Here is a 27,268-nt window from a genome sequence, read left to right on the forward strand (position 1 = left end):
TGTATTGTTGCTGAAAGCACACACAATTCAGATTGGTAAGATTTCATATGTGCTCTACACTAATTATGCAGCAGGTAATTTTCAGTGGATTCAATTCTCTGCTTATGAGCATTTCACACTAGAGTAAGTGACAAGTCTCAGCGCCACAACCACAGACATCTGACTTCCATGAATCTCAGTAACAGCAGATTTTTGTTTTAAAATTAAAAATCACATTCTATAAATTTCAACTCAGAAGCTCACTGAGGATTTTTCATACACTCTTGGCTTTCAAAAGGGGTTTAAACAGATTTTTGGTGCAGCCTGGCAGTGCAGGGAAAGAACCATGAATCACAGAACAGATAAGCAGCAGAACCTCTGGGAAGGGAGATTCAGACTTTGGTCTCTGGCCTATTCCTTGGTCTCAATTATCTGCAGCCCAATAATGGACAGCAGAGATCTGGTTCTCACAGTAGCTTAGTTTGACATGAAGCCTCTGGGTAGCTCCCCTGTGGGTTCTGCTACAAGAAGTGAAGTCACCCATGCATTCCAGCAGGAAGGCCCAGGGCAGTGTGAGAACTGAGATGAGGGCTGTGTCCGTGCTGTCACCTTTTTGCTGATGCCATCCTGGATGACCGTGGTGCGGTAGAGCCTGAGGAGCCCGTCCCGCGCCAGCCTCTGCACCAGCCGCACGATGGACTTCTTGCAGCACTTGGTGGAGACACCTTCTTGCTTCTCTTGATCCATCACCATCTTCTGAAGTCTGAAAGATGCCAAAGATACCTTGCATTTTAAGGCCAGCAATGCTCCAAACTGCCTAAGTGCTTTGTTAGAGGATGTGGGGTGAATGGCCATTTCTTTTCCTGCTCCCGTTTCCCTTTTGCTAGAGACAACTGGGAACTTTGCTTTACATTTCAGCTCTATTTTCTTTGTACTCAAGCTTTTCCTTGTTAGGGGAGAACTGCTGCTCAGATGACAGCAAATTCTCAATGCCTGATTCCCCTGTGCATGGCTACAGTGCAATTACAACTACAGCCTCCCTAAGGTCAGGAGAACCTATAGCTTTTTTAGTGGTGATTTAGTGGTGATAGATGGAAATGCACTCAGTTCTTGCAGTTGTGAGCTCAGCTCGAGGCAGAAAGGGTTTATTCAGTGGTTTCAGAGCACAGAAATGACTCCTGCATTCACAACATGGATACAGACACACATATCCCACCACGTGAAGCCAGCTCTCTTCTCTCTTCTTCCCCTGCCACAGCTGGCAGGGGTGTGCTCACACCTTACTCTCCCCCTGCCTGTTCCCATGCACTTTCCCACAAATGTCCCAGGCCCTAATTCTGGGCTCTCTCAGTCCTGGGGAATCAATTCTGAAAAAGGCCTGGAAGATAATAAGGGAATGAAGCAATAACTGAATGTACACATGGACTTCAACGGTCCCGAAAGATTACCACATCCTGGTAATTAACAAATGCAAGTAAATTTCCTTGGCAGAGACTGGGGAGGGACAGGACTTCCACTGACTCTGAGGAACCTGTGAGGAACCTGCTGGCAGCACTGAAGGGACAGCAGAGACCTGAAATAGCTTTCAAGCCTGTGCTTGGATGTGACTCAATCAATCACTGCTGAGGCTGGTGCCAGATGAGGCTCTAATTTTGTAACACTCTGCAATTAAACAAGGTGACAGAAGGTTTCAAAATTCTCAGACCAGAGGAGATTAAGGCCACGATTTCTTACTAAATTCCTACAGCAAGCAGCCTTGGGTATACTGACATGCCAGGATCTTCTGTGCTGACACAGAAGATGGATGTTGCAATCCAATTTGTGACAACACAGTACTGCCAATTTAGGATCCAGCAGAGCACCAGAATTCTCATTTCTTTTTGGAGGTGAAATCTTAAAGGGCTGAAAGACATTTTAACATTTAGGGAAGTATCTCCAGCTCAGATAGGGTGTCAGGAGAAGACATATAACACCACATAAAACTGCACTGAAAAGCAAACTTTGAGGGCCTTGCTAGGATGTCAGTGACCAGTGATGAGTGACACGAAAACCTGAGTCTCTCCAGTCCACACAGAATAACACATGAACATGTTTGAAACCACGCAGAGATTAAACTGATGCAGATGCAAGAATCCTGCAGCAGGGAAGTGCTGTACCTTAAAGTGACTTGGGTCACAGCCCAAGTTTGGCACACTGTGAAGGGATAAGTAAGTTCTTTGATCTGTATTTATGAGACATATAACGAACGAAAGCACTCCTGTGTAATTATCTGCATGGCTACTGTTGCTTCCAAAGAGCCGATTAAGATTCAACCTCCCTCTCCATCCTTACAGCAATGGTGCCAGCAGGGACAAGCCAAGGCAGAAGGAACAAGCCCCCAGTGCTCCCAGCACCCCAGAGGGGAGCTCAGCCTGCTCACGTGAAGAGGCTCTCGATGAGGCGCAGGTTGCGCACGGCCTCCACGATGAGGTTGCGGCGCTTCAGCAGCCTGTAGGTCTCGTGGGGCCTCTCCAGCGCCGCCGCCTTGCAGCGCTTCTCCTTCCTGGGGCCACAGGGCTTCTGGGGACAGCACAGCACATCAAAAGGGGGCATCAGCCAGCCTGCCTGCAGCTCAGTGGGGGCTCCTCACACAGCAACAGCTGAGCAATTCCCCGTTTGGATGGATTTATTTATAATAAACTACTCAGATGAAGATTGTCTCTTATCTCCCGTTCCCAGGAAGGCAGACAGGGGATGACAGCAGCCCTTGTGTGCTACATTAAGGTCTGATATGCATTCAGTCAGCACAGAATTCGGAGGGCACCAGGGAACTAACCCAGAACTGTATTTTGGACATCTACCCTCCTATCTTCTGGAAAAATTTTCACTCATATCTACAATGCAGTGCAGCCAAAATATGAATGTACTTTGAAATTAATTAAAAAAAACCCCAAAACAATTTGATAAATAAATACAAAACCTCTAGTTTGAATTCTTACTACAAGAGCACAAAACTTAGCTCAGACAGCTGTATCAATAAGAAGATATTAACATGTGATCTTACCTTAGGATCTTCAAGTCTGACTTCCTCCACCTCAGCCACATCTCCATCTTCATCCATGGGATGAGCACAGGTAGAAACATTGGACTCCTGCTTTAGAGTTCCCAAAGTAGAACTATCCCCTGAAATATTGTCTGGGAGCTCCTCAGGATCTTCAAGAATTTGAGGAGAAGGCTGCTTCTTTCCCTGAGACTTCACAGCTGTTGGCTTTGAGCCTGGTTTGAGAACAAAAAGCCTTGTAATTGTTCTGCTCTCCCTCTAAGAGGCATTCTCCCATCTACCCAGGTAGCTGCACTTAAAAGCATTCTGCTACACTCTTCATACATTCTGCCCTGCTGGAAGCAGTGGTTTGACCATGAAAGACTGCATTCAGCCTCCAAAAGTTAAGCTAAAAAAAAGGTGAACTCTCTGTCATCAAATAATTCTCTCCACTAAGAAACCTTTTCACAGCTTGGAAAGTCATGAAGGGCTTATCCAGAAACTGCTGTCTGAAGAAAGGAGAGTTTCTGTCTCAAAGATTCGCAAGTTCTGTCAGAAACGTGACTTTTCTGACTCAAAGCAGAATAAGAATTTAATACTACTCCAAAGATAATCTACATAAAAAAATAGAGATCTCCTCTCTTCCACTGGAGTTTACCAGAGAAGTTGTAGGAATACCTAAATACGTTTAAAAAATTAAGTAAAAAAAACCCCACTATATTTTTTTAAAAAATATGTGCCCCAAAGGCTGGTAGCTTTCACACTAACACGTTCCAAATAACTACAGAAGAAGCTGAGGTAACTAACTTCAGGGGACAAAATTTTTGTAACAGAATTGTTACAAAATTCTCAGGTGAGTAAGGCTGTGGGTCAAGTCATCCCAACCTTGAATATCCAAGGAGCACAGTGTGTGAGCTCAGGGAAAAGGGGAGACTTAGCAATGGGGTCAGGAGAGGCAGCACAAACACTAATGGGACACAGACACCAGGCCACACTTCAGCCCCAACAGTCTCCAGAGGTTACCACACTTGGTGCTCCAAACCAGAGCAATTTGGGGACAAAGCAGGGAAATAACCAAATAGGCTTAAAAATAAATATGCGATCAAAAACCATAATGGAAGCTGATAACATGTTATTTGTTCTTTAATAAAATGATCCATAAGAAAAATGCAGGTAGCTCTCCAGATTTCCAAATCACAAGTTACCTTTGGCTGGTGTTGTCTGATGAACATCACCTTGGACACTTGATTTCACTGGAGAACCAGCGCTGGCTTTTTGACCCTTTCCTCTCTTCTTCCTGTCCTTCCCTTCTTCCTCATTGTCAGATGCTGAGGCCACAGTCTCCTCTTCTCCAGGAGATGCATCTTCCACAGGTGGGGAATCTTCCGGCACCAGAGCCAAAGTAACTGTAGCCAGCTGCTCACTCCTGGCCTTCTCCCTCTCAAACTGACGGTTTAAATCACTTTCCTCTGCAAAAATGTAGGAAATGTACTTTGTTGTCCTTTGCCGACCTTCATCCTCCATAAAACCCTGAGAAAACAGTTGGAATGTTATTTTACCACCTTGCTTCTCCATTCCATCAGTGTTCTCCAGCATCAACAGAGAGAAAATGTTCTCAGTGTTATTCCCCACCCATCAAAAGATACAATACTGTTTTTTTCTAAGTAACAAAAATGTCCCTAACCTTCACGTAGAGAAATCAAAAGGAATTCTGTGGCTGAAAAACAAACAAATCTGCATTACCAGTGTATTAGAATGGAACTCCTACAGTACGTGGGATGGAGAAAAGTCTAAGGAAGAACAAACTGCGTGTATTCAGAGTAGAAATCAATTTTTTTCAGAACAAAAATGTTTGTGAAATAAGGGCACTGCAGCTCCCTGAGTGACTCACACTTCAGTGGCAGTCTGCCCTGCCTGCTCCAACAGGAGCTTACAAGGATCTACAAACTCACACACTGCACCTATCAGTAAGGGAAGATTTCATTTTCACAGCTGACTGGGGGAAAACATATATAGATCTTCCAATGGTTTATACAGCTTGTTTTTAACTCTACACAACCTTCTATTGAATGACAAGATTTTTCTAAAAAGATTCCCAGTTGAGAGAAGATGGCAATTATCCTGCCTTTGTGGAAAGGGACTGTTGGGTACATGCAAGACATGACAGCTGGATTTGTCTAGTGAAAAAAAAAAAACATTGAAATATCTGGAAATAAGAAGTTTAGTCAGCATAACTCCTACAGAAGTAACTGTTTTGCTCCAGAATTTCCTGGTATTTTCAAAAGGCAAGCAGATGACTGATCTTTCATGGACAGAAGGTCTTTGAGAAGATTCTTCAGTGCTTTGATTAAAGCAGGTTGCAATCCTAATACTGAACCCTTGCCTTACACACCTTTTACTCAACTGAATTAATTCTCTTTTCCAGGACTCTCCTGCTGTCATTCTCAAATCTCTGCTGTTTCTAATGTTTGAGGTTAACAATGTTATTCCCAGAGTAACCAAAATTGTACCTTCAGTTTCAATAAGTGTCTGAATTATTTTATTTTAGCCTCACCTTGACAACTTTGTACCTCTCCAGAAGACGACAGAGCATCCTGGCTTCCAGCTTCCCCACATTCATAGCCAGGCGAAGTTCTGCCTGAGAAATACCTTTGGTTCCTCTACTTTCAACTGTTGCAGAAAGGAAAACAAAAAAATATCTCAGGGAAATCATCTGACTGAATTTTATATATATCTATTTCTATATGCATTAATATTTCCCTGAACAACACTATATGCCAGAATATTAAATTTAAGATTCCCCACTAACTAAAGTTTTACAGACACATAAAATATTCAGCCAAATACTGTCATAAACCACAATTTTACATGAAGCAGTGCCCAGCAGAATGAGGTATGGAGGTGACAGCTTCAAATTAGAAGCATGGACGATTTTTCTTCCCTGGCAGCTTTCCACAGTTGGATATTAATTTCTCCATTTGGAAAGGAAAAGAGATAGGAGAATAATGAACACTGTTTGCTTCATCTTTTCTCATCCCATCACAACATCCTGTTTCTGCTGGGTAGTTGCTAAGCTTCCAGCAAGGGCTAACAGGTGGCAGCATCCCCAGTCTAATCTGGATTTAAAGCTCATTTCGCTATGAAGAAATGACACTTCCTGACACAAAAGCAACCAGAATGTAAAAACACCTGCAATATACACATTTCTTTTATACTACAAGGAGTAAGGAGGTAATGGGAAAAAGTCTTCAGATGTCTTAAATCACCTACTTAACTGATATGCCTGGGTGAGCATATCCCTTTCACAAACAATATCCACAGGCTGAACAACTTTTGTGATGATCTCTTCATCATCGTCATGATAATCTTCCATTTTCTTCCGAAATTCCTTCAGCAGTTTAAGGCAACGGACCATGACATCAGTCCCTGTGAAAAATGAGTGTTAGTAACAACTCCTAACAAAGTGCAGGGGGTGTGCACTGCTTCAAACAATTTTACTTTTTTCTCAACATGAAGAAGTAGCAGTGCAATGGGGAACAAACGACTAAAGAGAGCTGGGTATTTCTAGGAAAGGCTTCCAACAGCTTTTCCCTTCGTATGAATCTGGAAATCAGGTGAATTTTTGAGGTGCTCCAAACCTTTACATCTGTGCCAATGCTACTAGGACTCTGTTGTAGGAGAAACTTCCAGAGAATAAATAAATCAATGGAAGGATTAAGTGCTGATCCCCAGACTTACAGCTGGAGAACACTTAATTGACTGGGAGATCACTCACTGGGTATTAACCCATTCCTTTTTACAAGGACAGAACACGCTGCTGCCCACCAGCCACAAGATTCTTGCAGATAATTTAATTCCACATTCCTTGCTCCTGACCACCAGCTGTGCTGTGGTAACTCTCCATTCACTGGGCTCTCCCAGCAAAGGAGTGAGGACAGCTGGCTGCAGGAGAGCTGAGCTCCTGCTGGACCCTTCACACCAGTGGTAACTCTAACTGGGTTACTGGGCACTGCCACCCTGGCAAACAGCAGTGATTCAGCAGCTGCTGCAGCAGTGGGGAGAACATCTCCAGCCATCCCTGCTCCTCTGCTACAGACTGCTGTGAAAAGGCCAGGTGAAGACCTTAGTTGGAATCACTAAGGTTTCAGCTGACGAATTTTATCTTGTGTTTATATGTCTGAGCAGTTACTGAAGCCCAGCTGATACAAAGTTAACCCACAGTCACTTCACCATGTGACTGTGCTCCAGGCCACATGATTCCATAATTTTTACTCAAGCTGAATCCTTTCCCTAGGATGCTGCTTAGGATTTAAGTGCTGACATTTTGGTAGGGCTGCAAGCACTGTTATTACATCCTTTGTATTTCTACAGCCCATCAATTTTCAGTGGAAGAAGTATTTGAAAAAAAAAAAACAAAACTCCCCATAGAAAAGAAATCCCCCAAACCAAACCAATTCCTTTTCCTTTAGCTCCTGCTGCCCAATAATAATGTTCTTCCCATAGCAGATGCTCTATCTTCATCCTCAGAGTGTCCCACATATTTCTATCTTCTTTCCTGTATAACTCCAGAGATTAAACTATCTTGATCTCTGCTGAAAATCAGCTATTATTTTAATTTATCCTCCTTTAATACCTAGTGTTTTTAAGGCATTTTTGTGGATTTTCAGCTTTTACATCTGTAAGATGGAATTATCATTCAAGTGAAAGATTCATCAAGTGGCATTTTTCCCAAATTTAAGCAGCAAATGCAGCTGCTGTTTTGCCCATCTCTGACAGAGCATAAAACACCAGGTTTGTAAGTGGACTTGTATTTCCTTGTCTTCCAAGTAAATACCTTAATTGCAAGTTAAATGCTTTCACTACTGCCTAGAAACTGTGTTTTAGGAGTGCTGTCTGGTCTTTTGGCTTTTATTTCCAAGTGTTTGCAGCTCATTAGAACATCCCTGAAAGACCTGGGTCATTTCTCTCTCAGCCATCTTGATGCTGTACCTACTTTTGGCCTCTGCTTCTCTTTGTTCAGAATACACTCTCCCTACAGAGAATTTCCTTTCCCCAGACTTAAAAGATTTGAAGGAATTTGTCTTATCGACAGCCTTAATCCAACTCCATGTAATCAGCACTCTTTTTTGTCTTCTGGAATTTTTCATGGTTTTATTGGCTCTTTCACTTGCTCCTTTAAGATCACTCCTATTCACAAAGACTATGTAATTTGCAATGTTTAGTTCATATCAGATTTTTTTTTCTCACAAACAATTCATTATATCTCTAAAATAGACACTTCATCTTTCAGAACTATTTTCTTTTTAACCCTGCAAATCTGCCTCTTAGGATTTTCTGTGATTAAGGATTTGGTTTAGATTTCCTTCAGGAATTGTATTAATTCCACTGGAGGTACTATCCCTCCTCATACTTTCCATTATTATTTTTTGTAGTTTTTTCCCCAAGCAAGTTTTATCTGTATCTTTTCCTGAGAACAGTTGCTTTCTTTTGTTCCCTTTCCTCACACAGTCCTGCTCTTTGTCTCTCCACTACATGCTTGGAAGTTATCAGCAGTTCCTGTGAACCAATTAAATTGGCATTCAAGGCTGGTTATGCATTAAACCACCCCTCAGCAGACCGTGGCTTTTTTGGATAGCAATTTTGGGTATCCCACTTACCTCAACCCTGTTATCAGCTCAGCTGGTGAGATAATAATGCCAAGGGTGTGGGTTTGACCCCTGTATGGGCCATTTACTTAAGAGCTGGGCTCAATGGTCCTTGGAGGTCCCTTCAAACTCAGAATATTCTGTGTTCTGTGAATTCCAAGTGCTGTAAGACCTTACTTCCATTATTTGATAGGAAACTTTTCAGAGAAGCTTTGCATTCTCATGACTTTCAGGAAAAGTCATACCCAAGAATGGTCTGGTTTTTAATTTATTTCATAATGAGCCCTCTTTTCATTAAGTTTTGTAGTTTTTGGTCAAGTTTATTGACTTGTCATTTAACTTCAACCTGAAAGGTCAGCACACTGCTGTGTTCCTACTCTGTATTAGCTTGAGCAGTCTTATCAGGTCCCAAGACCACAGCTTAGATTAATATTCAACAAACTTGATGATATTCACTCATTAAAAATCTGTAACAAATGCTTAATTCAAGTGGGCTGCAGCATTTTAACTTCAGTAGCACACTTATCTACATAATTGCATGGACAGATTTTTTACTTACACCTCTTTTAATTTAAGATATGAAGCTCATAGATAGAATGGCATCAATGCAATCACACAAAAAGAGAGCAAATCCATTACCTTTCTTTGTCTTGCAGGGTCCTCCATTGGGATTTATGTCTTGCAAGGGGACAGACACAACCTTGGCCAGGCCAGCATTCATCATGTACTGATAGAGACGTTTGAAGGTTCTCTCACAAAGGCCCTGATGCAAAGAGAAATGGCAAAAGTCATTGCAGCCCAAAAGCTTCCCCTGCTGCTGACTGGTATCAAAATCATTGACACCACCTGCTCTTACAACACTGTATTTTGGGGTAGGATATCCATAAGAAACTTAAAAGCCTTTTAGTGCAGAACCTGAGATGTTCCTGAGTGTGTTGTATCCCTCCAGCTCTGCCACCCACACAAACAGCAGCAGTGGAAAAGTAAGAACTGCATGATGACATCCACTGACAAAACTTTTCTGAAGCTGTGGTTGGAACAGAACTGCTTCCCTATGACAACCACCAACAGCAGTTTGATCTGGCAGGTTTTTAAGATCCTTTTCCTACCCTAGCCCAGAATTTTGTGCAACATTTGAAGCAGGCAGTATGAATGAGTGCCTTTGATACTCAGCATCTAGATTCCACTGAATGAGAATTTGAAAGAGTAATGAATCTCACCAATTCTTCCCTCAAGTTTCCTAATGTTTCCATCTGGTTTGAACGAGCACTTAGCATACTTGAGAGCTTCTCCATCAGAATATCATATTTGCTCCTCCTAAGCAAGAAAGAGAATTATTTTACATGTAAGTATGCACATAACTTCATAAACACGACTTGTAGCTTTAGAAACTGTCAGTCACTAGAAAAAGTATGCTAAGTGTTCTCAGATTGGTTTAGGAATTCTAGTTTTCTTTTCCTCCTGTGAATAGCACATGAGATAATTTGTCTCTAAGAAAAGACCTCAAAGAGGAAACAATGACTAAGCCCAAGCTGTTACTTCACTGACAACCCACAGAAGCACAAGTTCTAATCATAAACAAGACAGGAAAACAAAACAAAAAATCGACTAGAAATGTGTTTAAGTAAAAACAGTCAAAATGAACGGAGTGATTAGTGCTACAAAAAGAAGAACTATGTTTATGCAGGCAGGTGACAGGCACTAGGAGAACCTGTTGTTTACAGCTCCAAGACAAGTTTTAAAGTGTCCGACATTTGGAAGAGGAGTTAATAAATTGGAAACTGTCAATTGCAGGAAACTTTGATGGCTCTGTGACAACAGAACAATCCCTCATCACAGCAAAAGGTCAAAGAGTACCCAGGAGACCCTTAAAGCATACCTATCAACGTGGAAGCGAGTCAGGAGCAGCAGAATTGAGTACTGCTGTGCTCCACTCGGCAGCCGGATGACGTGGGACTGCATCGTTATCAGACCACTTCTGTCCAACACCCTCCTGTGATAATGGAGCTTTCCAGCATCCACTCTGAAGAAAAGATGGCAAGATAGCTATAGGAATAGGAACTTCTGCAAACAAATTCTAATTATCCAGTACCCAGAACGCTTTACCTATATTACCTATAGCCTTAGTGATACGTGCTAATTTTCAAAGTGACAACTCAAAGTTAGGAAGTCCACAATTAAGAAAACCTGTGAAATTTATTTTCATAGTTAATCCAATTAAACAGAGAAACACCTCTGATTTTAACCTAGAGCCTTTAGGCACAGAGTGTCATGACATGGTTTGATGAATCAGCACTGTATCCCCCTTTTCCATTCTCTCTTTCTAATTCGTGGCCATGCTGCAGTCACTGCCCTCCTTGGAACAGCTCTGGGATTCATCTCCCTCCTTGGTGAGCTGGCTTGCGCCACCAAACTGACAGAAAAGCACCCATAAGTTTTCCCCTGTGTCCCCATCATCTTAGTTACCTACAAGAGCTCCCTAAGTGGCAAAAAACAGCACCAGGTGGTGTGCAAGCTACAACCCACCCATGTCCTAAAAGCAGTGAACCCTTAGAGCAATGCTGATATTCTCCAGAACTTCAGGATGCATGCAGAAGTTCTCTAAGAAGATGTGTAATGCTCCTCCATCAGCAAAATACATGGCCTAGTTTGGGAGCTGGTAACTCAGGCTCCCTCTCAATGGAGGAGATGTCACACAGGGAAATGCTGCGGACAAAAGGTGCCTGTCCAAGAATTCCTTCAGAATGTGGGTAAGATACTTACACAGCAATATAGAAAAGGAAATGAAAATCATTTTTCTATCCCAAATTTGAAGAAAAGGTTATTTAGAAAAAGCAAGAATTTCCATGAATCAGAAACCAGTGTATTGACCCACCAGACAAATTTGTGGCTCTCTGTGAAAATATCAGGAATGGCAATGAACTCAAGGATAAGACCAGCACAGTTCTACCAAACCAAGCACTCCTTGTAAGTAAGGATGAAACACTACAGTCCAGCTGTTCACACATTCACAGGAATACTTAAAAACAACCTCGGATTTAATTCTCAGAGCAAGACCCAAACTTACTTGAAAGCCCCAGTGTGAAGGTCCCTCTGAAGCTCTCCCTGCCAGCGAGCTCTGCCCAGACGCTCCAGAATGCAGTAGGAAAAGTCAGGGAGTTTCAAGTCAGGGTCCCCCTCCCAGCCTATCAAAGCTCTGTAACGCTGCTCCTGGGAAGCAACAATGACTAATTGCTCTCCCCATCTAAGAAACAGAAGGAAAAGTAATGTTTTGTTACTGGCTCCATAAAAACAGAGATCAATCCCTTTCTCTCCACAAATATCATTCCTGATATAATCTGTACAAATTGAGTAAGGATTAAATTTTAGAACTTAGAAGTTTTTTAATGCCAGATATAAGGATTTCACTCACTTTTCAACAGCTTCTTTGTAAGTATAACAAGGCTGCAAATCCCTCTTCCTTATTTGATCAGTGATGTCTACTCTCTCTTTAAAATACTGGCAGGAACCTTGTATGCCATCTTTGTTATCCAAAATCATGTGGATAGGATAAATATCATCTGAAGAAACAGGATCTCTTTTGGTTTCCAATATTCCTGTCTCAAGGTCTATTTCTTCATATCTGAAATAAAACCAAAGAGCCAGTATTTAACCAAGCAAGGAGAAATACAAGATTGTCACAAACAATGCTGATATTTCTAGCAAGTATCTTGGAAAAATGAATCTCCTTTGAAACCTCCAAACTGGAAAAATACAAAGAGCAGAGCTGTATACTCTTCAAGCATGACCAAACTTTTTCAGCATGCAGAAGGTAGAAGGAGGGAGAAGCATTATTTAATCTTTGAAAAGTCAAAGATGTTGTGGGAATAAGAGAAACGTAAGAGTTCACAGGTAAGGAAAATGACAGGTACATCCACCCTGCTGACCAGGACATACAAATTCTGCCTGTGCCTAGGTAGCAAGCAGTCATTTGAATGGAGATCAGGCCAGGACTCATATACAGGTCTCCTAAATCACAGAATCATCAAAACTGGAAGAGACCTCTAAGATTATCCAGCCATCCACCAGCAGCACCAGTGTGACCCCTAAAATCCATCAGTCAGCGCCAGACCTTAAACATCTCCAGGCATTGTGCCTCCACCACTTCCCTGGGCAGCCTATTCCTAAGCGTGACCCCCTGAACAGTGAAAATTCTTTGTATAACACCTGAACAGGTTGGCTCAGAGCCACCCTCGGCCCTGCCTGCTGTCAGCGGCTACCGACGTGCTGCTGCAGCAAAGCCTGGGCGAGAACGGCAACCGGGCCGGGTCTAGCCGGCAATGAGTGAGGGTTTAGCCCCTCAACTACGCCGGGTTTAGCCCGGCGACCAGGCCCGGCTTTAACCCGGCATTCGGGCCGGGTTTAGCCCGCGACCAAGCCCATGTTTCGCCCAGCAATCAGTCCCGGATCTCCGGCGGGAAGGGGCCGGGGCCGCCCGGTCGCTGCCCTCACCGGTCGTGCAGGCGGAGCGGCGGGCGCGGCCGGGGCAGGAGGTAGAAGCGCACGTCGGGCTGGGCGCTGAGCGCGGCCCAGAGCAGCTGCTGCGTGTCGGGCTCCAGCGGCAGCGGGAAGGGCGGCGAGCGGGCGGCCAGGCGCTGCCAGAGCGCGGCCGCGGTGATGCCGTCCAGCCCCTCCAGGGCCACCTCGTCCAGCAGCGCCCACAGCGGCTCCATGGCCTCCATCCCCGCCGCCGCTTCCGGGCCCGCGGCGCGCAGGAACTGACGGCGGCCAGGCGCGACCGTCGCCAGGGAGACCGAGCAACAGGCCCGGCCCGGCCCGGCCCGTGCTGCCGGGGACTGTGTCTGCCCAGGGGCCGTGTCCGGGTCCGTGTCTGCTCGGGGTCAGTGTCTGTCCGGGGTCAGTGTCCGTGGTCCGTGTCCGGGGACTCTGTCCCGGGATCTGCGTCTGTCCGGGCTCTCTTTCCCGGTCCATATCCGTCCGGGAGCTCTGTCAGGGACTGAGTGTCCGTCCCGTGTCCGTGTCCACCTGGGGTCCCTCTCCGGTGTCCATCCAGGGCCTCTGTCCTGGGTCCGTGGCCGTCCTGGGGCTCTGTCCGAGGTCAGTGTCCGCCCAGGTCCTCCGGCTGGTGGCTCTATCCCGGGTCTGTGTCCATTTCCATCCCGGGTCTGTGTCCGTGTCCATCCGGGGCTGTGCCCGGTGATCTGTCCGGTGTCAGTGTCCATTTGGGGCTGTGCCCGGGCTCTATCCCGGGTCCGTGTCAATCCCGGGCTCTGTCCCGGGTCCGTGTCCCCCCGGGGCTGTGTCCCGGGCTGTGTCCCGGGTCCGTGTCCCCCCGGGGCTGTCCCGGGTCCGTGTCCCCCCGGGTCTGTCCCGGGTCCATGTCCTCCCGGGGCTGTGTCCCGGGCTCTGTCCCGGGTCCGTGTCCTCCCGGGGCTGTGTCCCGGTCCCTGTCCCGGGTCCGTGTCCCCTCGGGGCTGTGTCCCGGGCTCTGTCCCGGGTCCGTGTCCCCCCGGGGCTGTGCCCGGGCTGCCCCGCGCTGCCCGCCCCGCAGAGCCGAGGCGGGGCCGGGCTCTGGCAGAGCTGCCCTGCGCTCGGTACGAGACAAACCACGCGGTTCTCTCTTTGGCACAGAGCTCAACGAAGCGTGCTGGTGGCACATTGAAACTTGGGAGAGCGTAAGAGCACACCCTGGCACAACTTGCGGCAGCAAGGATTGCTGGAAAGATTCAGGTTTCCTGAATGGCAAGCCAGGTAAAATCTTTAATCAAACACTTCAAATAGATACAGCCTCAGCAGTGAACAAGCTGTAGGATGAACTGACCTAAAGAGTTGTAGCAGCTCAGAGAATTCCTTCCACAGCTGGGCTTTGGGCACAGCTCTTCAGCTGTGCCCCGGGGTTGTCTTGCTTCCAGGTCTGACATTATAAACTTGTCATGGCACATGACATAACCTAAACTTTTAGGTTTTTTTGGTTATTCTGTAGATTGTGAAGGGATTTGAAAAATAAGTAAAACAACTACTGTTTCCTCTGTTTTTCAGGAGCTTTATTTATAGCCCTGACAGCTTTATGCGTGGTTGAAGGAAGAATGTTTTTCAGTTTATAGCCTTCTCATCTATTGAGGGTGCAAAACCAGTGGTACTCCATAATAAATCATTCAGTGTGACCATTATATTCTCATTTCAGGTTTATATTAAGACATGGTGACTGACTTTGATGAAAAACATGACGAATATTTAATATCCCTTCAGCAGAGAAACCGGTAATATTCACATTTGTTTCCACTTTGGGTATGAAATATTTGTTGTGTTATATCAAATATCAGCAGCTGTGATGCAAAGTCTGACTTGCTGTGCCTTAAAACATTCAGGTGTTTCTCTCTTCTTCCCTTTGCTTCCTAAAAGTTCTTATATATTCCAGGGGAGATTACAATGTTTCTTCAACATTTAAAATATAAATACATTTATTAATAAAATAGTTACTTTTTCCACAGTGACAGGGAAGATTTTTGTTTATAGAGCAAGAGGTTGTAGATTCAGAAGTAACTGGCAGCTCACACTGTGAGGATGTAGTTAAGAGGCACAGTTGTTATGTTGTCAGAAATACAACAAAGTGGGAAATAAGAACAGCCAGGTTGCCTTTGCAAACTCCAGTGTTTTTCAGACAGGTTTCAAACATTTCTTTTCCTCTTTGTTCTTGTGTTCCTGTCACTATATCCTGGATAGGTGAACTTCATGGCTTATTTAGAGGAGTCTACAGAACTTTCTTGCTGGGCTCCTTCCTTTAACACAAGAGATTTCTAATCAAGTTATATAACAAACTGGTTTGGTAAAAAGACTTTGAAGGCCACAATTATGTTAAAAAACCAGCCAATTTCTGTGACCACACATTTCTTTCCTATACAGTATCCTAAAGCAGTTTTAGAAAAGGATTAAACCAGTTTATTTAGTGATTAAACCAACGTGCATCCTTGGTATCAGAGCTCTAATTCTGACTGCTGGGGACATGCTCTTGGGAAAAGGTGGCTTGTGTCTCAGCACAGACACGTGGGGGACTTTGCCCTGTGGATTGACCCATCCTGGAGTCAGAGAGAAACCAGGTGGTGCAGAGGAGTTCACAAATTGTCACATAATGCCAGCCTCCTGATCTGCATGTCACCTCACCAAAGGAATTAGCATGGACTGGCTATAACCCATGGTGAGAGGAGAGAAAATGAGAGTTGGAAGAGGGAGAGCAGCTGAAACTGAGTCCGTGGAAGAGCATTATTTTGATATTATTTTAACCAGCATTTAATTTTCTGCTATCTCTAACTGCAGTGTTGGCTGGGGGCTTTCTACCTCCAGTTTAAAAACACAAATAATAATTTCTATTCTTGAAAAGAGGCCAACAATTTTTAAGCTTTTTGAAATTCTAAGTGAAATTCTTTAAAATTCTTAAGAAGAAAGGTTAAATATGCAAAATACCAAATGGAGAAGATAATATGAAATAAGAAGTAACATGGAAAAAAACTTAGAAAGGAAAAGCTTGATCAGACTTCATCTGTCACAGAGTGTGGGTGCTCACAGACACGTTACAGAACAGGAACAGACCCTGGAAGATGTATTCTGAAAGGGTTCCTTGAACTGGGAACATATTTTTCAGCTTTGTGACACGGTGTGTTGTTGTATTTATTGAAGATCTGACCATCTGTGTATGCACTGTGCAAGGATGAATTATTGGCCTTTCTCCTTCAGGCTGCAGGAGCGGTTAAAAAGAAAAGATCCCATGCAAATCAGACTGGAGCAGTTGGAAAAAGGATTTTCTCTGTATGTGAATGGAGCTAACTCTGAGCTGAGAAAGTACCCCAGGAAAATCACCCCACACAGCTGCCTGAGAAACAGGCTCAGACCCACCAGGACAAAGGGTGAGTGTCCTGGCAGCCTGGCAGAGCTGCACCAGAGCTGGCACTCAGTCAGAGAGGTCACTGGGATCCAGGGACAGCACCTCTGGAGCCTGGTGGGATGGAATTCCATGGAAATCAGAGTGCTTAAGCTGCTTGTGTGTAAGGAATAGTCTCTGCAACACCCTATCCATTTTTCACTTGATTCCTCTTTAATTCCAACATTTAACTTCCCTGCCCCTTCATTTGTTAAACAGCTCTAACTAAAAGTAGAAGATTAGAAATGTATATAAATTGTCAGGGGAAAATAATGGTATACCTTTGACACATAACACCATTAAGAGGATTTAAGATCTGATGGACTTCAGTGTTATCCAAGCTTGGTCTCCTGAGGACAAATGACATTTGATGACATAGACTGTAATCAAATTATATCTAGTAATAGCTTCATTAAGCTCATAAATTACATTTAAGCTATAATAGTTGTCTTAAAAAGATAGCTAATCTTTATTTAAATATTTGAAGTGAAGAAAATCAACCATTTTTTTCCCAATGATTAGCTGGCTTTATGGAAAAATGGGTATTTTGTTTCTAATTTAAGTCTGTCTGTCATTGAGAGCAGTGCAGTGACAGGAATAATTTTGCATGCATGAAAGTATAAAGTATGAGCTTACTGGCCTTCTAATCTATTTAGCATAATGAAAAGAAAGTTGATTTTACTAAATCCCTGTGTAAAGCAGTTTACCAGCCTCAGTCAGTTATGTTCACACTTGCTACAACCGATCTCAGAGTGTTATTTTAATGTGTGATAGCCTGCTTAAACTTCATTTTTCACCTAAAATGAAGACAAAGAGTTAAAAAAGTTACCTGCTGTGACAATTTATTGATTGAAAGTTTATTAATCTCAGCAATACCGAAAACAAACTTCCTGAAATAACTGTTCCAACCATGGCTCTAACTTCATCTCCTTAAATTGTTTTCCTGCTACACTGGGCACATTCTACTTGTTTGCAGGCTTAGGTGTGTTCAGCTTGTATAATTTCCTGCAGGCTGTGTGGGATGGTGATGAGGAATCAGCTTGTCACCTGGCTCCATTGCTCTTTGAAAGTGAAACCTTGTGTGCAATGATGTAAAAATGGTCATGTTCTGAGAAGTGGTGGAAATTGGGTGCTCTGTCACACAGGGCTGATACATCTTCAGGTAGCTAAAGAGGTGTAAATCAACATCTTGGACTTTTTGCTCCAAAAATTGTGAAGGGATGTTGTGGCAGCAGCTCTAGTGGAACTCCTGTCAAGAGAAATTTCCTCTTAAAGTTCTGCTGTGCAGGTGTTATGTCTCAGCTTAACTAAAATTCTTTATTTCTATGGTCCCTTAAAGCCATTTGCTTCGGTCAAGGTAGAATACATGTCTTAGGGATCTCTGAAGACTCCAGTTGCAGTCCCTGTTCCTTTCCTCAACTCCATCTATCAGAGACTGTAGCACCAGCTCTGCAGAAGATAACTCAGTGTTTTGCTGTCTAACTCCAGTGGTGTTGTTTTAAGCACATGCAGCTGCAGTGAAAGATACCAACTGAACCATCATCCTGTCATTTTTCCTCTTCCATTTGGTTTTGCCACTGGAGTCCAGAATGAGAGTCACTGCTGGTCTGTATGAGTGTCTTGCCTGGGAGTTCTACCTTAGCAATTTTGTGGTCTCTTTCATTTCAAGGTATTTCTTCTCAATGATTGAATATGATTTTACTTACAGGAATGATTTCTAGCTGAGATACAGCACTGAATTTTCTTCCCTATCCATCTCCCATGAGAGTTATTGCATCATTTATTACTTCTAAAGCATCCATCTATAGGATTAGTCTTCACTGAAAAATTAGGAATGGGTGGTACTTAATAATCCAGAACGGGCATAAATTCCTCTTTCTGGTTCCTGAAAGTGTCATAATAAATCTGTTTGTCAGGACTGTTTTTTTTGTGTTCCCTAGGAGTAATTACTGATAATAGTGATTGATAAAGTTTTGATGCTTAGGATTGGTAATGAATTAAAGGAAATGAGGGTAGTGAAGCTGGGCTCTAGGTGTGCTGGCATTTCTTTGGGTCTATAACCCACACATTGCTTCACAAGTCTGTTTGTTGTTCCAGTGAGTGTCTGTGGGGTCAGAAATATGTGTCTTGAGGGTGATGTGGGGGTCTCCTTGGATTAGGATTAATATTTTGAGGACGTACTTCTCAGTCTTTGCCTAGTCAAATAGGCATTGACAGCTCAAATCTCTGAGGGAATGAGACCAGCAGAGCTCTTCTCTGTGCTCAAACAGATTGATATTCACATCCCATCCATCCCATGGGAAGGATATTTTTGTTCCAAACTAATGTTTGTTGCACGAATGACTCGCTCAGCTGCATCAGCCTCTGCCTGGGATTTCAATGACTGTTCTTCCTGGCTTAGAGAGACCTGGTCACTTGAATCCATGTCAAACTATGGCCACTACAATCCATCACTAAGTAGAGTCATGGAATCACAGAACTGGGAGGGACCTTAAAGCTCATCTTGTTCCAGCCCCTACCAAGGGCAGGGCCACCTTCCACTATCCCAGGTTGCTACATCCCCTGTCCAGCCTGGCCTGGAACAACTCCAGGGATCCAGGGGCAGCCGCAGCTTCTCTGGCAGCCTGTGCCAGGGCCTCATCACCCTCACAGCAAACCATTTTTTTCTAATATCCAATCAAACCCTGCTCTCTGTCAGTGTAAAGCCATTCCCTCTTGTCCTGTCACTCCATTACTGATAAAAAGTCTCTTCAGCCACTCAAGGAGTTCTGAGGATGAAGTTCTCAGCAGGGGTAGCATGAATCCTGCCATCTCCCCCTTTCCTACTCACATTTGCAGCACACTTGAGGGGCTTCTGGGCAGTTGCTTTGAAGGGATGGATTCTCAGTGAGTGCAAGGGAAAGGTCCAGTTCTCTCCCAAAGCAGTGACTGAATCCAACCACACTTGTCCAGTGTAAGCTGAAGGCAGTTCAGTGCCAGCAGAGCCAATGCAGCAGAGCAGTCAGCACCAAAGCTGGCTCAAAGGATTTCTGGCATTCCTTGGGAATAGCCTATTGGAGTAGCAGGAGCTCTGGTTGGAAAGGCTGTTTCCCTTCCTTGGAGCAGTCCATCCCCTCTGTTGTTTAGTCCTGTTTTGGGCAGGGAAGATACAGACAGAGACATACTTTGTGCTGGAGCAATAGAACAACATCCTGCAATGCTGTGATCACTCCAAATAAGCAAACACTTCCCCCAGGATGGTCCTGCCCTGGGCCTGTTCCCTCCTGTCTGCTTGGACCAGCTTTTGTACAGTCTCCTGGTGAACCAGATTGGCCAAGGGCCATAACTAAAAGGAATCTTTTATGTTTTCCCAAAGTCTAAACTTGCCATATCAATTCTCTGAACAGGTCACTGCACAGGTGCATGTAGGGTTGTCCAACCCCCAGAAAAGAAAATATGGTATTGAGAGCTGTAATGAGCAACCTGATTTAATTCTGAAGTAAATCCTGCTTTGAGTGGAAAGCTGGACTTGGTGAGCCCCAGAGGTTCCTTCCAAATGAAATCTTTCTGTGATTCTATGACCTTTGTAGGACAATAGCTTCTTTTATTGGTAGTGCCAGTTCCTGCAGCCTTAGGGTGACCATTAAATTATGGCTTAAAGAAAAAAGGTTTTGCATCAGCTGTTTTTCTCCACTGAGAAGAAATGGAAGCTGTAAATCTGTCTTGGCCATAGGAAATGAGATGCCTTTATTTAGGATGCTACTGAGAGTGTTGGTGATGCCTTTGTTCCATTGAAGATGCTGATGTGACCTGCAAGTTGTTTGTCTCTTGCTCTCAATCAAAGCATCTTCTCAAAAAGCCATCGTTCCACTCTAAGTTGGGGCCCTTTCCAGCACAGAGACCCTTAGTTCTCCTTAACTATACAGAGATTTTCTGCAGAAGCTCCTGAACCAACTCTTCCTTGCCTTAGAAAGGAAGAATAATGGTTGTTTGTCCTTCATTTATGGCTTATACATGAAGAATCCTTCTCTGCACAGTATGTTAAATACCCAGTACCTTCTGTTTAATCTGCCAATATTTTATGTTTCCTTGATTTTGAGAGTAAATACACACAATTCCTTTGTAAATCCAGCATATCACCTGTTGTTCACCAGAATCCTGTCTGTCAGTCTGCCTTTGATAGTTGGGTTCTGAGCTCAGTTGGCTTCCTCAGACAGGTTACTTTCTACCCAGCTGGGAGTCAGAATGATGTGTACCCCCATTCTAGAATGTATTTCTACATTTTCATGTCAAAAAAAAGTGGGGCTTCCCCTGCTGTTAAGCTATTGTATCTTAAAAGAATTTATTCTCTTAAAACCACTTGATGATTGTCCCTGAAGAGGTTCAAAACTCCTGCTGTAGAACTGGCCAGGATGTGATGTGGGATATCTCTGCAGCTGTTGATTCCATTTATGTGTCAGATTTACTCTTCTGTCCTCAGCTGGGGGGAAAACAAAAACCCACAAAACCACAACCAAAGGTGCCTGTTTATTGTCTAATACCATATTTCTGCTTTCTCTCTCCTCTCTTCTAATCCTTGTGTGTCCCTGCTGAAGAAGCAGCCCAGCTAGAAGAGAGTGGGCTGCCAGAACACAGCCCTCAGACTGCCCCAAGCAAGATACAACGCAGGAATTGGCTTCAGGTATGGGGCAGGTGGAAGAAATGGTGCTTTGATTCTTAGGTTGCAAATAACTTTAGGGGAAATTGGTTGCAAGTGGTACAGAGTGGGCATCTGGGGCTCTCTGAGTGGCTTAGGCTGGATCCTGACAACATGAAATGTTACTCTGCTCGGATTTGTGTCTGCTTGGAAGCCTAAGGAAGCAAATTTCATTGAAAGGGTTTGGTTTCAGTGACATTCATCACAGAAGCTTTTGTAGCCTGGACATGTGTGGCTCAATGTGTCCTCCAGCAGAGTAGCTGCTGCTGGATAGCTCTGGTGGCACCCTAGGGAATTTATCTAGTTCAAAGGATGGGGAAACTCATTTTGGAGAGGCATCCCTGTCTGTTACTGCTGTTCTCCACCCTGCAACAAGATTGAGAGACAAAGAAATGTAATTTGACTAATTTGAGTTGTAATTTGTGATAAATTCTTGTAGATCGTAAGAGAGGGAAATGCACGTAAATAAAAATATCCTATCTGTAAGAAATTTGGAGCCATCAGCTCCAGCCATCAGTTGTTGGTTCACCAGAGAAATCTCAGAAGAGAAACCTATTTTCTTTTAGCCTTAAGAAGGATCTGAATTAACCTGTCAAGGACTTAATTAAAAGAATGAATGTGAATTCAGAACAATGGAGACATGTCACCCAAGTAATTACACTACTTGATTAGCCATTGGCCTGGCTGGATGTCCAGTCTGTGCTTGAGTGATGGGATCAGAGGACTTTGGCACTGTGGATAAGTGTTTGTGCTGTGCAGGTTTTCTTTGCTTTCAGAAAATACTTCACATTCAAGCTTTAAGGCTGCATTACTTTATTTGCCACTCTTACTGCTTAGTTGAATTCATTTTCTCAGCTTCCATTATGGCCTGTCATGACTTCTTTGCAGAATTTGCCAGATGTGTGGCTCTGTACTAAAACCTGGTTGCTACTTGGGACTAGCTTAGGATGATTCCTTAAGTCTTTTATCCAGTTGGATGGGAGGATAGGAGTTATTATATCCTTATGAATAACTGGAGTTATTTATCTAAGGAAAAGTGCAGCCACAGAGTGAGAAGGAGGTTGTACCAGATAGCAGTTTCCTTTCCCATTGATTTTACACGGAGATTTTTTTGATATCTAGAGGTCCCAGCATTTCCTGGCCAAACCTGTCAAACTTGGGCTGTGCTAAGGTCTGCTGTGAGGGGGAAAGATGGACTCACTGAAAGAACGCACCCAAGTTGCCTTAGGATATTCCCTCTGGGATATCTCTGCCCCTGGCACTTAGAAAATGCTAGAGGAGAGTAGGAACAGCAGAGAGCAAGGTTTAATATTACTGCCCAATCTGGTCTCAGCAGCAGCACTTGGGGAGTTTGACCAGGGCTGTTGAACCATAACTCAGGAGCCCAAAGGTGAGCTCAGGGAGGACAGAAACCTTCTGTGGAACAAAGGGGAAAAGCAGTGCTTGATCAGGCTATTGTTGTATAAAGTGTGATGGTTACTCTTTCAGTACTGCTGATACACAGAAGGAATCTGATTTCTTTGAACGTTTCTTTTGACAGAAAACTGTGGCAATTAAGACAGAAGGAGGTGGTAAACTCTACATTAAACCATCTCTGCAGTACTCTGAAGATTTTGAACCTTATGAAAGCTTGAGTGTGGAGAGCAGCAGTGATGATGATGATGACGGTCCTCTCTCCAAGGTAGAGTTGGCAGCTGCCTTCTGTTGTTCATGGCAGTATCATTTGAAATGTGATTGTGCTCAGGGATCAGCCTCAGCTGGAGGTCCCAAACTCCTTTATAGTGGTGTCTTCATTAGAGAATTTTGCTTTGATGAGATGTGACAAAAAGAAGGAAAAAAATGAAAAGTAAAGCTTCTTGAAAAAGCAAGTCTCAGTCAGCAACACTACAAAATGTTAAACCTTATTTTTAGGAGGTGGAATATTGTCTCTGTTGGGCTGAATTGACATATTTCCTGCAAGGAGCCTCTTTCAGTTCACTTAATGGTTGTGCAAGTGAACATCACTCCTGGGTGTCAGGTTATAGAAAGCTGAAACAGCAGCTTTTGGTGCCTTTAGGGTAGTCTTTAAATAATGATTCTAAAATTGTTGCATATCATTGTTTTACCTAACAAAAATCAGACTATTTGAAAATGTTCTAATCAATGCAGTTGATTTGCATCAAGGATTGTTGTTGTATTGACTGTGCAGCCTTCCATTTGATCACTAATTGCAGTTTGTTCTAGCACACTTCACAAATGTGAAAGAAAACTAATCAATGAACAAAAATTTATGAATGTTTTTTCTGCCTGAGTAATTAATGACATAAATAAAGCTTTTCTGGGTAGTGGAGTAGCATCTATATATGAAATTGTTAACAGATCTTACCACTGACATCAGACAAAATTCCCAAGCATATTTTCCTAGCTTGCATTTTTCTCTCACTCCTATGTTGCTCTTGCATTGATGATTATTTTTTGCTCTACAAACTTGTTTACACTGATGGATATTTATATATTTTTTGTGTTTTTAATAGGAAGCTAATAATTTCAAAATAATCCCCCACTTTTCTTTTTAGTCAAGATGGAAATAATTTTGATTTTACTGAGGCTGTAATGTGTTTTTGCAGAGGTTGCAGATGCAGAGTTTTCAAAGGAAAAGAAAGCTTGTACAATTTCCTGTCAAAGAGCTGGAAATATTAGTTTTGACTGTCTTAAAGACATGCTTGATATCAAGGCTCAGGTTGCTTATAAACCCTCTTTTGAGCCTGACTTTGTCTGCTCTTTGTAATATATTTCTGTCAACATGGATTTCCTAACGAGTGTAATCTGTAGGAGCTTGAAGCTTTCATTGCAAACTGAATATAGACTGTCACAGTCCATTTGTACCTAAGGTAGCTTCAGGTTTTCATTTTATACAGTTTGCTTTCCTATATTTATCTCAAAACTCTAATACCAACAAAGCCGGGTGGGGGGAAAGCATTTAAGAGATGCAAGGTCTTTTCCTTTTGCATTCATGAAAGCATTCTGCTCTCCAGCATCATCTGTGCTGTTTGTGGTGTGTGATGAGAGAGGCAGGGCAGTCTTTCCACAGTAAATTTCAAAATAGGTTATTTTTTGCATAAAATCCTGTTATAGTGTGTCCACTTCAAAAAACTCAGTGCAAGCTGGGAGCTTAGCCCATTAGAGCCCAACTCTTTTTCTGCTGGTTTTTGAAGTACAGATGTGTACAAGGCAGGACTATTATCATCTATCAAGTGCTTAAAAAGGAGTTGCTGCTGCATGAGCTTGACAGTCTTGTGAAGGCATTTGGAAATTCTGGATTGCAGCTACTCTTTAAACAGCAAGGCACAACTGTGAGACTGCACAAATATATGTTTTTGCTCTCCCTCTTACTTGCTTTTTGTAACTTATTCCTAAAAATTGGTTTTGCACATAAAAACTCCTTGGCCTACAGAGTGTTCATGCTGGATACTGATGAGAAGGAGCACAGGAGTTGTAGGATGATTTTTCTTTACAAGCCCTCATCAAAGGAGGCCAGACATGACATAGGAATGGGAATATTTTTAGCTGCTTCATGGCTCTGAGTTTCTCAGATTTTTCTTTCTCCTGGAGAGGAACTGGCAGCCACTCTGGTTTATTCTAAAATACGAGTTTGAGCTTTTCTGACAGATGTGTTTATATTGTAGCAGGAATTGAGAAGCAGCTTGCAGCACAGTGTGGAAGAGGAGAGAATGGAAGAAGACTCCCTTAGTGATGATTATGACTCTGTTGAAGAGGATGTGTTTTCAGACCCATCTCCCACTGAGGAAGCAATTACAGGCTTTGAAGGCCTTCAGCTGGATAGCAGTGGGGCACTGCAGAAGGAAGGTTCTGAACATCAGGATGCTGGGAGATGCTCTGGCCTTGATTCTGGTGCCCCAACTGTGCTGGAGTTCAACCAGGATCAAAGCAGTAAGTCTGTGTCTTCCACAATTCTTCTTTACAATAATCATATTTTTACAAGGTTGATAATTAGGAGGTACTCCATACCCTCCCAAGTTCTCATGCTCTTCAGCAAACCTGTTGTTTTGATCTTCTGATCTGGGACACTTGCATCCTCTTGTACTTCATTAGGAACTTTTTGGCAAATCCAAAGATACAGACATGGTTACTGCACCTGCATCAGCACCTCTAGACACTTGAACTAAGATTGTCTCAGACTGTCTGGGAGATTTCTCAAGAAATTACCATGTTTTTAGATATATTTTGGAACTGTTTTTGCAGAAATTCAGGCAGCCAAATCTTCCCAGTCTCACCTTTATTTCACATCCTGGGTGCTGGGTACCTCTCCCAGTGTGTGCTGTTCATCCCTGGTGATTGACATGAGCCACTTCTTTTTGTCTCTTTCTGTCTCCTTTGGAGACCTCAGTGTCCAAACCCACAGCCAGTCATTAGGTCTCAAAGATGATTTAACAAAGGGTGAAGAGTTCAAGCAGAAACCAGATCTAAGCCTACCTTCAATATTTCTCAAAATTCCCTCCGTGCTCATTTTGGGTACAGTAATTAGTTTTGGTTTTTTGGTTTTGTTTATTTTACTGCTTCCTTTTCTTTTTTTCTTTCTTTAATCTGTAGTTAATTGCATAAATTCAGAGGAACAGTCTTGGAATGAATTAAGTAGAGGAGTGTTCCTTTCATTATCATGGATGTGAGTGGAGTGTGAATGGGGAGAGGGGCAGAAGAAGAGACAGGAGCAAGGGATGAAAGCACAGTGAGAATAAAATCTCTGGGAGAGTGCAGGACTTTTTGTCCAGAGAGAAATTTCAGAGCTGTGATGGAAACAATAGAGGCATTAATAATTCCCAAACCAAAAAGTGAAGAAGTACTTCTATGAGCTGTTCTAGAAAACTCTCTCCCCCTCTGAAACTTCTAAACAAGATAACATTTGTGTCTGTGTTTTAAGAATTTACTTTGGTGTAAATGTGTTAACAAATAACTCAGGACTTCTTTTTTATTTTTGCTTTTCTTGACAGTAATGCAGGTAGATATCTGGCAGAGATGAGATATCTTGGTACATTATAATACTATTTTTATTTTGTTTGAGTTAGTGCCAGCCGTCCATATGTGCTTCTGCATCAACAGAACAGTGCCAGTGAAAGGGATGGAAATTATCACTTTTAACTATGCCAACATAATTAAAGTGGCAAAACTTTAGCATTTAAAATCCAATAAATTTTCCTGGCCTGGCTGCTTACACGTAACTTTAAAGTTTATTATTTATTTTTTTTTCTTTTTATCTTGCAGAAGTGAAGCCAGTGCAAGTTCTCTCAGCCAAAAGAAAGGACAGTGCTGAAGTGTACATTCCTGTCAGACCAGTCATGCTGAAAAATAAAGGCACTCGGCCACTCTCTGCTGAGTTCTTGCACCAGGACAGACATGAAACAATGTATTCTAGTAAGAAATAAGAATATATGATGTCAGTAAGGAGAGTTTTCATGCTTTTTTCCCCCCTCTGGCTCAGATGCAATTTTAGCACACATCTGTCATTATGTGAATTTTTTAGCTGTCACTCTCGTGTTTTTTTTTTAAAGTGGAATTTTTTCTGTGCTTTTGTTGTTGGTTTTTTTTTAACACCTCGAATGTTCTGCCTTCAGTGAAATTGTGATAAAGTGTAAAAGCTTGTATACTTCAGTCTTCTGCCACATCTTTACTGTCTTCCTTCTCTTTTTGCTTCCACAGCACAAGATTTTCCCTCTCCCTTTCAGTCCTTGTTCAGTACTTGCACTGTGTTTTCCACTTCCCTGTGGAGGTCCATTCCCTGTGGTATTATTGGAATTGTGTGTTCTCCCAGTCAGCAGTTGGTGTTTGGTGGAAGAGTTTAACACAACACATTTGTAGCTATACAAAATGCAGAGTTCTACACCACAGTAAAGGCACAGTTTTTCACAGCATGAGAAAAGAGCCCTGTGGCTGCTTGGGACTGTACTTGCATTACACCTTGAACACTGAGATCAGTCTGCAGTGCTGGGTAGATATTCCAGTATCTAGGACCATACTGGAAAATATTTTTCTTGGACTGG

General features: G+C 43.1%; 2 protein-coding genes across 5 annotated transcripts in view; one reads left to right on the plus strand and one right to left on the minus strand.

Moving 5' to 3' along the window:
- The window catches only part of GTF3C1 (general transcription factor IIIC subunit 1), a 38,902-nt gene extending 25,526 nt beyond the window's left edge, over positions 1-13,376 (minus strand). For both annotated transcript variants that reach the window (XM_041401500.1, XM_041401499.1), the window contains exons 1-12: positions 13,135-13,376; positions 12,056-12,265; positions 11,711-11,887; positions 10,523-10,666; positions 9,864-9,960; positions 9,283-9,406; positions 6,269-6,424; positions 5,553-5,668; positions 4,204-4,528; positions 3,023-3,234; positions 2,399-2,538; positions 589-742 (exon numbers count right to left, since the gene is read on the minus strand). In XM_041401500.1, the coding sequence (XP_041257434.1) occupies positions 589-742; positions 2,399-2,538; positions 3,023-3,234; positions 4,204-4,528; positions 5,553-5,668; positions 6,269-6,424; positions 9,283-9,406; positions 9,864-9,960; positions 10,523-10,666; positions 11,711-11,887; positions 12,056-12,265; positions 13,135-13,364 (2,085 nt within the window). In that variant the 5' untranslated portion in view covers positions 13,365-13,376. The remainder of the gene's footprint in view (positions 1-588; positions 743-2,398; positions 2,539-3,022; positions 3,235-4,203; positions 4,529-5,552; positions 5,669-6,268; positions 6,425-9,282; positions 9,407-9,863; positions 9,961-10,522; positions 10,667-11,710; positions 11,888-12,055; positions 12,266-13,134) is intronic.
- Positions 13,377-13,420: 44 nt separating this feature from the next.
- The window catches only part of LOC121334658 (katanin interacting protein), a 56,333-nt gene continuing 42,485 nt past the window's right edge, over positions 13,421-27,268 (plus strand). The window contains exons 1-8 of one of the 3 annotated variants that reach the window (XM_041401988.1): positions 13,421-13,522; positions 14,275-14,394; positions 14,828-14,903; positions 16,375-16,544; positions 21,133-21,218; positions 22,774-22,914; positions 24,899-25,163; positions 26,493-26,642. In XM_041401988.1, coding sequence (XP_041257922.1) covers positions 14,842-14,903; positions 16,375-16,544; positions 21,133-21,218; positions 22,774-22,914; positions 24,899-25,163; positions 26,493-26,642 — 874 coding nt within the window. In that variant the 5' untranslated portion in view covers positions 13,421-13,522; positions 14,275-14,394; positions 14,828-14,841. Of the gene's footprint in view, positions 13,741-14,274; positions 14,395-14,827; positions 14,904-16,374; positions 16,545-21,132; positions 21,219-22,773; positions 22,915-24,898; positions 25,164-26,492; positions 26,643-27,268 lie in introns of all 3 variants that reach the window. The other 2 variants (XM_041401986.1, XM_041401989.1) reach the window with 2 other exon arrangements.

The sequence above is a fragment of the Onychostruthus taczanowskii genome, unplaced genomic scaffold (assembly GCF_017590055.1).
Source record: "Onychostruthus taczanowskii isolate IOZ18803 unplaced genomic scaffold, ASM1759005v1 scaffold19, whole genome shotgun sequence".
In the NCBI taxonomy this organism is placed as follows: Eukaryota; Metazoa; Chordata; class Aves; order Passeriformes; family Passeridae; genus Onychostruthus; species Onychostruthus taczanowskii.